At 38.3% G+C, this 13,657-nt stretch overlaps 1 protein-coding gene across 1 annotated transcript; it reads right to left on the reverse strand.

Annotated features, from left to right (window-relative positions):
* Positions 1–5,062: 5,062 nt before the first annotated feature.
* On the reverse strand, positions 5,063–10,355 carry LOC126811084 (angiopoietin-1). Its single transcript, XM_050536560.2, has 3 exons — positions 10,013–10,355; positions 9,206–9,284; positions 5,063–7,989 (listed from the first exon to the last, which is right to left on the reverse strand). The coding sequence occupies exons 1-3, from the start codon at positions 10,319–10,321 to the stop codon at positions 7,334–7,336; spliced, it is 1,044 nt and encodes a 347-aa protein (XP_050392517.1). The 5' UTR covers positions 10,322–10,355; the 3' UTR covers positions 5,063–7,333.
* Positions 10,356–13,657: the final 3,302 nt, after the last annotated feature.

Here is a 13,657-nt window from a genome sequence, read left to right on the forward strand (position 1 = left end):
TTAATTTCTTACCGTCATAAAACTGATATAATGTGTTATATATATAGATATATATCTATGGCATCGTATTTTTAGATGAATTCCAGGATGTTCAGTTGGATTAAGAAACGGTGCAGACGAAGATCAGGAACTTCTGGTGTCAGACGGAGCTCGATTATATATGACGAGGAGATAACACAAGTCAAACCTAGAATATCCGATTGTCCAGTTTATTTTACCATAGAAGAAGTCGAGTGTCTAGAAGAATTGAAGATGAATTTTCTTTAAAAGAAGACGTTTGTCCTCTTTGCAGACGTAAAACTGAAAAAAATAATTTTTGCTCCTGTATTGATTTAGCATCGCATGGCATGTGTACATCACATAACCAAGCAAATATTTACGGATTCCCGGCAAAGGCATACTGCCAAAAACAGCGTAGACTCTCTTATAATTCCTGCGGAGTCAACCGACCACTACCAGACCCTCCGGGTCACTCAACGATAAAACCAGATGCGATGAGCGGAGATTATAGCAGTGGGTTCTATGAAAGTGTTAGTTGCGACTCTGATAGTAGTAGTGATTACCAAGCCTACAGTTATAACGATAACGTCCTGAATGTTCATGACATTGGCTTCCTATCTATTGATGATGGCGACGAAAATGTTTATGAAGAAATCAACGTGAATCCCAAAACATTACACAAACGTGGATATAGTCTGAGTTCACTTTATCTATCCCAGTCACCACATAAATTATTTAAACGTGCTGATAGAGGGAGACAGTCCTGTTTGTCAAGAAAATTGATTCGAGGGGGACCTTTGTTTAAACCCCAGAGAAATAAAATGCGACTGTCAGCAAGGACTTTAAAAAGGTTTTCATCCAAATTAGAACTTTAAGATGAGTTTCACTAAGATTATTTAAATATTGGAGCATCGAATGCCAGTTATCTCTATTAAATGTTTTTGTTTTATATTATTTCAATTAGTGCTAAATTCCGAATATTCTCAAGTGTGAATACACGGCTCTAAAGTTATATAATGAAAGTCATTAAAATATAGCCTGGTTTTAAAGTCATCAATATACAGCCTGTTAACATAAACATTGTTTACTGAATTAAAGGTGTTGTTTTTCTATCTCATCAACATATAGGTATATTAGTGAGGTAATGGCATGTGCGTTCAGTTTTGCTCAAATAAGTTTGCTGGAGCGATCGTAGAAGGTTCAAACTTAGACTTACTACACATTGTCGATATCCTCTTCTGATTAATTCATAAGATTGAATTTAACAATTGATTTTGCTTGGATGGTGCTTATTTAGATTTGTTCAAATTGTGTAGATTGGGCAATACGCGTGTGGTACTCCAAAGGCGAAAATGTAGACGTCTCTCTGGAACGAAAATAGCGATTACGCTCAAATTCCACCCACCCGTCGTCTACCAGTAGGAACGATTATCCTAAAGATTTGGCAAAATGCATAAGCAAAAGGGCGATAACTCCCTAACAAAAATAGTGATTGCACTCAAATTCCACCCCATCCGTCGTCTGCTCGTAAGAACGATTATCCTAATGAATTCACAAAGTGCATAAGCAAAATTACGTTCATTAAAAGGCGATAACTCCCTAACCAAAATAGCGATTGCGCTAAAATTCAATCCCAATCTTCATCTACCCATAAGAATCATTATCCTAAGATTTGAATACTGGTGACCTTTAGAGAGCTGAAAAGCATGTGTGACCGACAGACAGGGCAACTGCATTATACGCCCATACTATGTGTGGGCGTTTGAAAAGGGTTTGCGGTAAACTCAAAATCCTCATATAGTGCATCTTGAATAGAAGGCTTGATCTCGCTTTAACTCCGTATATCTATCTTATCAAGGCCTTCACGTAACACCCTAGATATTTCGGCACTAATTTCGATTGGGTATTCACCCAGCATGAGAGCCTTAAGATTCCTCGATTATCGCGAATACTAAGTCTCGCGCTTTCCAGCTAAAATGTCTACCTGTGATAATTGAGTTGCAAAGTTCAATGTTCGTTCAATGTCAAGTTATCCGTGGAGGTTGCTATATTTGGGAGAGAGAAATGGAGTTTAACGTCCACTCGACACAAACTAGGTCATTTCGGGACTAACATATGGTTTAATTTTATTTCAATAATTCGCTTGCGCGTAGGGGTCTTTAGCAGTGGGAGGAAACCGGAGGACCCGGAGAAAACCCACGAGGTTGGACAGGCGACCCTACTCCTTGTCACGTACAACCGGGGATTCCAAACCACGCCAGTTGACTCAATGACAGACTTCATGATACAGCGTGCACACGCTAACCATTCAGCCATTCAGCCATCCAACCCCTCTGCTATATTTGATTTAAGCGTAAGCAGTAAATGGAGATATCGTAGCTATAAGTTCGGGAATTGTAAATCAATCTAGCAACGCCCAGATGTTATAAAACTCAAAGTCGTTTGGTGACTAACCATTTCAAGTGGATACTGCGCAAGTGCGAATATAGAATTAAGTGGAATGGCGATCAACGTCCTAATTTTCTGCGCACTCTGGGCTAATGGACGCCAGTCGGGGCAGAACAGTGGGACGTTTATCCCCATTTCATTACATTGGGGGAAATTCCAACTGCCAAATGTTCTTTTACGTTCATGCCAATGTGTATACGGGATACTGTGTTCAGAGGTGTAGCGGTGAAATATATATTGGTGGGGAGGGGGGGGGGCAGGGTCCGCAACCCTAACCCTAACCCATTTTTTAAAACCCCTACAAAATATAAACAAACACCATGTGGCCATGCTGTCTACCAAGACACCGCGTGCAAAAGCATTATGGTTACGTTGCTGGCTGAGCGGGCGATAAATATTTGGTTTAGGCGGTTATGTTTTTGGGTACCTACATGCGATTCACTCTGATAAGTGGCAGAAAAAAAATAACAAAATATTACTGACAGGCTAACTAGACACAATTTTATGGAACACAGATACTTTTCACTTCACACATGTTTCCAGGATGATTATCTCTGTGTTTTATTTTAGCAGTATAAACCATATTGGAATATGTACAGGTTTTATACAGGTATAATCTTAACTAATACTAATAATTGTTGTGTATAGGATATTACCCCCCCCCACCTGTGACGCCCACGACTGTGTTGGCGAAACGTTAACTCATTCCATTATGTACAATCCCTTTGCTTTTCCATTTGGATGAACAGGGTACATGTTTTCATTTTCTGTCACGCTCTGATAAATGATAATGACGCAGAGATGGACCATTAGGTAAAACTACACCCATTGGGAGAATTTCCCTACCTATTTTCAATTAAGTTTCATTACACCTCGCATAGTGAGAACTTCAATAATTTATCTGATAATTGGGCTTCTTGTCACCGGGACCCACGGTAACTAAGTGGTTAAGACATTGGCTCGCTTGACTGAAGGTCGCGTGTTCGATCCCTGCATTGGCAGAGAAAATTCATCGGGATTTTTCCGACGTGGTTATAGTTTGGTACGAGACCTAAAATCCGTGACCAATTTGCGGGGAAGTTGTTTTGAAGGTGGTTTCTATATGATAAAAACCCACTGAAACGATTAAGCTTGGGTGCCTCTCTCTAAAATGCTGGCGAGGTCCGATTCAAAATGGCTGCCGGATTTGGCGGGAAAATATAAAATTATTTAATTGGGACTTCTGAGGTGTCTATTCATATGTTTTAAGGGTCTCTGAATCGAAATATCGTAATCAAAAATCCATCCGGCCACTAGCTTTGCCAATATGGCTGAACAATTCAAGATGGCCGCCAAACACTCTCCCTTTGGTAATGGTTGGAAACTGCTCCAATCTGGACAGTGAGTGTCAATTGGATATGAGAATCCAGCATTACCAGGTCGCTCATAAGTGACTTACTTGTTCATGGCAATGATAGTGCAAATGATGAAGATTCCGACGAAACTTCAACTTTGGAGGAACAATCTGAATCTGAATAATCAGAACTGGATCCAGTTTTTGAATCGAGTGACTGTGATTTTGATGAGTAACACTTTAAGTGGAAAAGTTGATGATGATTAGATATTACATGGATCCATTATCAAGCGTTGATTAAATTAAAATCAATTACCTACAGAGTATATCAGGTGGTAAATATCGGTGAGTACCTTCATTTCTTCCACTCTTATTGCTGGTTGCCTTATTATATGGATACAACTTCCTCAAAATTGATTACCTCGATCTCGAAAACATACAACTTGGATATAGTTGACAAAACATACGAATAGACACCTCAGAAGTCCCAATTAAATAATTCTATATTTTCCGCCAAATCTGGCAGCCATTTTGAATTTGGCCCTCTAGCGGATTCCGTTTCAGCGGGTTTTTATCATATATAAACCACCTTCAAAACAACTTCCCTGCAAATTGGTCACGGATTTTAGGTCCCATACCCAACTATTACCCCTTTGTTAGTGGTGCAGGACTGAGGGCCTGGCAGATCCCTTGGCATATGGAATACGATATAAGAGTAAGCCATAGTGCCGCTGGCCCGGCAAAATTTTCCCCATAACACTGTATGGTCTAGGCGGAGCAGATGGTAGGACGTTAAACCCCATTTCGTTTGCTTCTTGCCATCATACAGTATAAACTCTACGGGAAGTTACAGGCCAGGAAATAAAATTGATGTGTAAGGAAACAGTTCGGAGAATTACTCTAACTCTGTTAAATTAATATATTGACCTATTTGATTTCGTGTTTGTTTTTTTTATAAACAATATTTTATTCTCAGAAAAGGATTGAGAAACAGCCTAGGCCTATATTACCTCACTCCACTCCTATTTCTAGTGTTTGGCATTCTATACGCCCAAAATAAATTGTCGTCACCCCAGTACCACAGTTCGATAATAATTACGTGTGAACGCAATACAATTCAGCTATGTGTGCCCAATTTTAGTAGGTGGTGCTTATATACATGTATACGTATATATGTCACTATGCTTGTTTTATTATGTATGCCCGTCTTCATTAGCCCAGGTTAGGAGCAGAAAAGTAGGACGTTAAACTCCATTTCATTTCATTTATTATGTATACGCAACAACTATTTAAACAATCACAATCGATAACAGTTAAACACAAAAAGGTAAATACAGATACAAAATACTATAGATCTGAATAGGTAATCAATAATATATATAATCGAAACAAATAAGACTACGTGCGTTTCATTCTAGGTAAAATGGCAAACAATCATTGCACCGTCAGTGAAACTGTAGCATGGAAAATCACTTTTAAAATACAACATTAAACTGTGGCCAAGTATTATATTCATGTTCGTATCGTAAGCGAAACTATCAAATCCAGAGGCAAATAACTCGTCTTTAACTGATTCTATATCAGTAGATATAACATAGAAAGGCGAGAAACACTTCCAAAGAAAGGTGGGATCAAATTCCACGACACTTCATTCCCTCAAACAGCCGCAATACTCACACATTTTCACTAGTTACACAATCGAGGAAAGATGTCATAAGAAAAGAGTAAGCATACACTACCTCTATAAAAATACGTAAATAGTGAATTACAAGAATATAAATGTCAAACAAGACGTATTAGAAAGTCACATACATAGTCACATTCTCAGATAGCTGAATGGGACAAAATTGTTTTTGATATTTAAAACTAACAGCCAAAAGGTATTTTGCCATTCTCTTTGATATTTACACTTAAATGTTATTATCGCCCACATTTTTTACCCACGACACAAAATGAATCATTGTATAACATAACACAAATCACTAGTGATGCTGATGTCCCCCGCCTCAACATCAAAATAAATAGATGACCTGTATTTATTAATTGCACATTTATCATTTTGTAAGCATCGATCAATAATAAAGTTTTTCTATACAGGCGAAGTAGTTTCTTTTCAGGCTAAGCAGGGAATGCTCCTAACCAAACTTAGTCAAGGTTTTGGTGTAGTGAAAATTTACACCAAGTTCAACACTCTCACTCTATCAGCCTCAAAGTGATCGTGCCACAAAGCATTAAACCGCATCAAGAAAGTCACATAATGATTATTTAAACCAAGTTTGAACAATACATCTTAATTAAATGAAATAAAATGAAATGGGGTTTAACGTCCTACTGTTCTGCCCCGAACTGGGCTAATGAAGAGGGGCATACGCCATACAGTGTGCTATGAGGGAAATGTTGCCCGGACAGCGGCACTACGGCCTACTCCTATAACGAATTCCAACTGTCAAGTGATCTTTTACGTGCACGCCAATGTGTACACGGTGCCTCGGTTTTTCGTCCCATCCGAACGACTAGACAGCTGTCCTTGTCAGGCCCTCTGTCCTGCATCGCTGACCAGGGGGAACCACGCCGGAAAATCTGGATGAACTTTCTCGGCCAATGCAGGGATCGAACACCCGACCTCCAGGCTAGCGAGCCAGTGTCTTACCCACTTAGCCACGTGATCAAAAGCAGAGTTCTGGTATTCCAAAGTCTTGACCAATCAAATTGCTTATCGCTATAACTTAGCCTAAGTAGAAAATGCTGATCATCGAACTATTTTACGGTATTGCTGTAATGAAACTATACGCAAAGTTTTACCGCTGACCACTCTCACTCAAGTGGATACGATGCTTATCATCGAATTCAGTGTGTGAGTTAGTTGTATTTTACGCCCGCTTCCACCGAGGTGATCCTGCAGACAATAACATGTTATGTATACATGGTGTAATATTTTACAATGTGATTAGTGAAAAGAGATTAAAAGAATCATTAGATATTTATATATATGTACAGAAGACAGTAAACGCCGGAACGAAACGGTTTATGACAAGTGAAAAATAAAATCGAATTCAGCCAATGCCAAGTTGGAGCATTCTACCTCAGACGACCCAACCAATCAAATTGAAGTCTTCACTCCATCATCGAACTGTGTCAAGGCATTGATGTAATGAAACTATACGCCAATGTTCACCACTATCAATCAATCAAATTGAAGAAATGCCATCGTGATCTAAAGTCTCGCACAATTGAATTGCTTACATCATATTATCAATTTATTCTTTTGTTGTGACGAAACCATTATTCAAGTATCTCCACTCCCAATTAGGACCAAAGTGATCAATTTGCTTATCTTAACGTAGCCCCACCATCGAACTCAATCAGGGCATTTACCAAAAAAAAACCCCACCTACACCAAGTTTTGAACATCCTAGTTTCTTTAGAAGCAGAATTATTGTGTCCCAAACGTGTGACGGACAGACAAACACATTTTAATAGTACGCCGGTTTCTCCGAAAGGTGGGGGACAAGAAATACAAATGATTACATTTAAACTTATCGAAATCCCCATTTAAATTCTCTTGATTTTTATATGACTGTTTTTAATATATATCTCTTCCCCCAGAATATCCAACCAGTGCAATCTCGCTTCAGGAATATTTTCAGATCTTCTACCATGGACGTTAGATTGTGAACAGACTACATCATCCAGATACCACCATCCGGCCATAAATCGTCCTGGACAGTCATGATTACTAAAGTCTCGGTCAAACGTTGAAAAGGGTCTGCCATCAATGTTGAAAGTACCATTTGTTAGTGGGTCAACCATCGGTCCCTTTAAACCACGGAACTCACCAATCGTAATTCTGTATAAATTATCTCTGTTTGCGATATCAAATTTGGAATACCGACAATGTTCAACATTTGAATTATTAAATGTGAAGTAAAAGTCCAAAAGAAACTGGCCATGGTTTTGCAGAATGTTGTAAATATTTTCCAAACCCAACCAGTAATTTCCATATCGATTTCCAAATCCTGTAGAGTATTCTTCAAAGGTTCTATTAAAGTCAAGTTCTAGACAATTCTCTTCTCTCGTTTCAATGTATGTCCATCCGTCATACCGAAAGTCACACCTTACTTCTTCAACTTGCCCGCTGCCTATAGGTTTTATAAAGGCATAGCCGAGCCCTTCGGGAACAACTGACTTATTTACACCATCTGTGCAGTCTGAAAAGATTATTAAATATGATTGGGCCATGTAAACCTTACTGAGCATAGCTCCATCGGAAGGCTTTTCATAAGTCAATGACTGTCTAAGTGACGAAAGGACATACTTGACGAATATCTTTTCATTTCGAATTCATCCGACATCTCGCGGATATAGGACGACACGGCTGAATATCGATAGTGTTCGTCTGCACATGACCCCAATGCCTTCACACCAAATTTGAAATAAATTTGTTATAAACTATAGTCTGTGTATAGCGTTTAAGTTTTCAGTAAAAAATGGGAAACCTGGACGAGAAGGGCACGAAGCTTACCCAATGCATCACATTAAATTTTAAAAATAATTGTTTATTGCAGTAGCCGCTATAGCATTCACAAGGTTTTCAATTAAATAAGTATAATTCTGTAATGAAAGAGTCGCTGAAAGGCGATAGGGTTCGCCATCCCATAACCCCAAATTCTTCGAATATCAAATTTTAAAACAATCCGCTATACACTGTAGCGGGCAAAGGGTTGGTAACTACAGAACGGAAGGTCGTCGTGGAACGCTGATTATCGATGGGGTTTGTCCCCTCATGACCCGGATCCGGTACGGAAGGTCAAGGAACGTAGATTATCGATAGGCTCATGCTGTCATGTTCCTGTTTGATCACACCAGGGAGCCCACAAACATCATTACACGTTTTGCGTACATGGCAGGGGTATAACCCAGAAAGCTACAGCCCGCTGCGCACGAAATTGAACTCGTCCGAGATTACTACCCACCCTTATGGATTCCCACCGCTTTCATGGTTCCTAAATGATTATCTCTAATAAATATTTGACCTTGATAGGGTCCACAACCTTGGTATAATTGCTTTGCCACTCTTTGCATAATGGCTGGCAAATTTAACGCAAAGTTACCGTCCGATTTTCACAATAATCGAACCCACCCGTCAGCTATAAACATATATTCAAACTTTCATCAAATCGAAAAAAGTGCCGGTTATTTTCTTACAGCAAGGGGCAATAATCCAAGAAGTAACGGCCCGATATGTGCCAAAATCGAACAATTCCAACAATTTTGGAATAAAAATATATTTTGAGTTTCATAAAAATTGCGACCTGTAGATTTTAACAAATCTGGACGGACGGCTGTGCGACGACATAATACTTCCACTCTGATATTAGGGTGTGTTTTAAATGTCAATGGTGTTCAAGAGAAATCTATACAGACCTTGTATTACCTTCTGACATTTATCTCCATAGTAACCTATCGGACATCTTGTACATGTGATGTCATTACAAACGGACTTCTGAAATAAGATACAATAATTGTGTTCTTGTAGTAATTATTCTTAAATGGGTATTATCAAGCTCATCAAGCACATAAATGTTATTAACTTTGCACGGTATCCTCAAATATGTTCTGACCTGCACCTGTTGTGTTAAGGCCATTAATGTTATCTTTATTTGATGATATAACGCACAGGTAATATATACATTGGCAATCAAATGTGACAGTTATCAAGTTGGAAAACAGACACAATCAATATATGTATAGACCATCAGTATAATATAGTTTCCAAAACACGTGTAGTGTTCAGTGGATCTAATAAATGTAACTAAATATAGTCGAATTTGATAAAAGTCCTGAATTTTATAAATCACTTTAAGTTTGATAATTTATGAATAATGAATCACTTTGGCATATACCATACTCGGATGGTTTAAGTCAGGTGTAGCTCGTGGCTCTTTCAAGCAATCTATTATTCTGAATCAGCCTCGTGCATTTCATCTTGGATTACGTTTCTAAGGTGTAAAGTAAATATGCATACACGTGGTTGGATCACAGATCAATGTGGGGAACCTATAACGCAAATTGTCCAGGCTTAATTCACCAATTTTCAGTCATATTTTTATCCCACACAACAAATCATCAGCTAAAATTCAATGAAATCGATAATTTTTTATTTTTTAAGCCAACCTAAGAGGTCTATAGACATTTTAAATAATTGAATTTTAATTTTAAAACAATGCTTACCTGTATGTAACAAACTTTGTTATGAACATCATCGGATGTAAAACAATGTTCACCATGTCGGAACAAAGAACAGAGTTTCTTGTTTTCATCGAACATAAACCGTTTACATTCTTCAACTGATGTACATAATCTACTACATCCTAGTAATGAAACGGTGGTTTTCTCGAGAATTGGTTGTCGTATTGTTGCATATTTGCATTTCTTCAATTCATTGATAGTCCGTGTCAATAAATAGTTTGAGTGCAAGTTGCAAATTACACTTGTCAACAAGAGTAACATCGGCAATAAATGGAAACAGCCCAACTCCATGTTGAGAATATCAACTGAAGTGCGAACCTTCAAATCTTAGCGATCATGTGATGTGAAGTTAGTATTTCAACTTAGAATTAACCCTTTAAGTGCGCGTTGATATTCTACGTTTTTTTAGATTCCTAGTTTAAACAAGCACATCTCTAAACATCCAGACCTTTAGATTGCCAGAGTCTGTGGAACAATCTACCCGTAGAATATCCCAGTTTAAAAACATATCGACAATGCCAGACCTTATGACAATCGGGCCTCATTTCAAACAACTTTCCCACGATCGTGCTTCCAAACGATAGAAAACTACCCGGCGTTAAGATGCATGTCTCATTGTTTTGTTAGCTTTCTATTTAAACCTAGCAACGTACCCATACCACGGGTGAAATATGAATGCAGTAATTGGATTACCCGTGGCCCTTACCAAGGCGCACCAATCATAACGCCCGTATTTTTTTTGAACTAAAAATAAACTACACACCACTTCTCAATGGGTAACTACAACTTGTATCATGATATACTGATTTTAATGTTTTTCTTAGTTTTACGTTAGTGAATATGTTCATCAATACAAAAAAGGCCATGCCATGGAAGATATACATATTATTATCTATACTTGTTTTATATGATGATTTGTGTTATTTGTTTTCTACACCATTCTCTATATTTTTGTACTTTCATTATAACTGGCCCAGTCAAATAAAACACTATTAATGGATAACATTAAGAGTTTATTACACTGCGACGTTTCAACAGGATTTCACAAGTTGCTATCAAGCATATCAACAATGGTTATCTTTTTTGATAACAGCTTGTGAAATCTTGTTGAAACGTCGCAGTGGAATAAACAGTAGTAATTGTTATCCATCCATGAATAGTCTTTTAGTTCAGTATGTTCCAATTACTAAATGTCACTGAAATATAATTGACCAAGCTTAATGTAATACTGTTTTTATAACTACTTGCAGTGCGCATGTAATCCAAATGTCCAAATTTAATAGCATATTTCGATTTTGTTCCGTCTACGTATCTGTCTCAATTTACTGAAATGATCAGTAGCCAATGTATCAGACAATTCAAGTTATACATTGACAGAGTTAATATTCTTATATCATGTATGTATTTCTCAGTATAGCATTGGCATTTATTCAACGAGGATTTAAAACTGGTGGCGCTCTAAACGGTTAAAATACCGGTAATTGAGTCGTGATCTTACTCTAATCCGATATTGATCAGTTAACAGCATTATTAGTGAGCAGAAATTCGCCCGTGTATCTGTTATCACTCGTCACTTCAAATCTTCTTTACGCATCTACAGTAGCAATGATCCCTGTGTTAAAATTACATACTCTTCAAAAAAAGTAGGGGATATTCAGAAACAATACAAAACTGCGGAAATGCACTGCTGTTTTTATTAGAGGTAACCCGTGTATGTTAATAACAGGCCAATTGCCTACACATGAACATTTCACTCGCAAAGAGATACACTGTCAAAAGTGAAAATGGACATTTTTGATTTGAGTCTTAATAATGAGTAATTGCTCTACCAATCCTCAGACATTCAGCAATTCTTTGTGACATGCTCCTAATCAACCGTCACGATTTGGGATAATCTGGCCCACTCCTCTTGCAGTGCCACGGCCAATTCTTGCAGTGTTTGTCGGTTGACGTTAACGTCGACGAACACGTCTCCTCCCGATCATGTCCCAGACATGCTCTGTAGGGGAAAGATCAGGACTCATGACTGGCCAAGGCATATGGACAATATGGTGACGCTGGGCACGGGCATTATCATCTTGAGAGATGAAACGGGCAGAACTATCGGTGCCAGGATGTGGTCACGGTAGTACACACCAGTGACCCTTCCTTGAACAATATGCAAGTCCTATCTGCTGCCAGTCATGGCTGCATGTAGCCGATTTCTAATCGTTTGGGGTGTAACTCGAATTTCTGTAACTTGGTACAAGTTTAAAGAAAGCTGATTGGCCGTTTGTCATCGATTTCGCAGGACCTGTGTACGAATATATCGACCCTGGGCTTGTGTAGTGGCTCTAGGACGACCTGAACGAGGTCTATCATCAGCATTGTGTGTTTGTTGGTACCGGTTCCATAGTCTGCTTATCACAGACTAACACATTAAGCACGTTGGCTACTGCTTGCTCTGTAGAACCCATCTGAAACATGCCAATAGCACGTATACGTTCATGTGGATAGGATAAACCACCACGCGGCAGTTTTCATCAACCCTTCCTTGAAGTGTCAAATTTGACAATGAATCCCTCCGTGGTTCTTCATCTGTGAGCATACTTTACAGGCATGTCAAGTGTCCATGCCTATATCACAACCTGCATAGGTATTTGCATTTCAATATCCCCTACTTTTTATGAAGAGTATATTTGGAACGTGTTTAACCAGTTCTATTACATGTGATAATGACTGACACCAATATTGTCCTTTAATAATAATTGATATGGATTGTGTTTTTTTCTACCGGATCTGTTTGATTTACTGTAAATCGGCAAATCAATTTCTTAATAGAAAATAAAAGAAGTAGTCAAAAGAAATGTTTTCTGGCTGATATTTGAAATTCATAGGTAGTGTCTTTTATGATCAATTTCCTGGCATTACAGTGCGAGATGGTAATTGATGGCTATTCACCGAACGTTAGCGGCTAAAAAGAGGGATTAATACATAAGTATTTGATACACGCGAGGTATCTACAGTTTGTGCGAAATGAAATGAAAAGGGTTGGTTTAAAGGAGCTAAATCGCTAATATTTGGGACCTAGAAATTGACATAAATGTGTCGCAACGCATATAATAATATGAATGTATATAAACTGACTTACATTCAATGGTTTCTGTTTTTACTGTAATTTCTAACCATTTATGTTCGGCGAATTACGCAAGAAGTCTCAATCGAATGACAATCTCTGACGTCTGGTTATTCCAGTCTACACAGATAGTATTTATTGCGCATTCTTTCCAGATAAGAATATGGTGTCACCATTTGACATGACTTGTGGAAAATGTCTAGCCTCGTTCTTCGATTCCTTTGTTACAAATAGCGCTGAAACGCATTATCGTACACGATTCATGTAGCAATGGTAAAATGTTTATTTTGTCTTAAATATTGGATATCAGAAGCCCATCTTTCCCGGTAAGATCACAACAGCAGTGTAGATTTAAATTGACAGATAATTCGTGTTTTCAATGTCGAAGACTTTAGATGATATTGATTGAAGAGACTTAGCCATTTTAACGCCCCACTGCTCTGTTCTGACTGGGCTAATGAAGACTAGCATGCGCCATGCAGTGTGCAATTAGGGAAACTTTGCTCGAACAG

This window comes from Patella vulgata, chromosome 2, assembly GCF_932274485.2.
Source record: "Patella vulgata chromosome 2, xgPatVulg1.2, whole genome shotgun sequence".
NCBI lineage: Eukaryota > Metazoa > Mollusca > Gastropoda > Patellidae > Patella > Patella vulgata.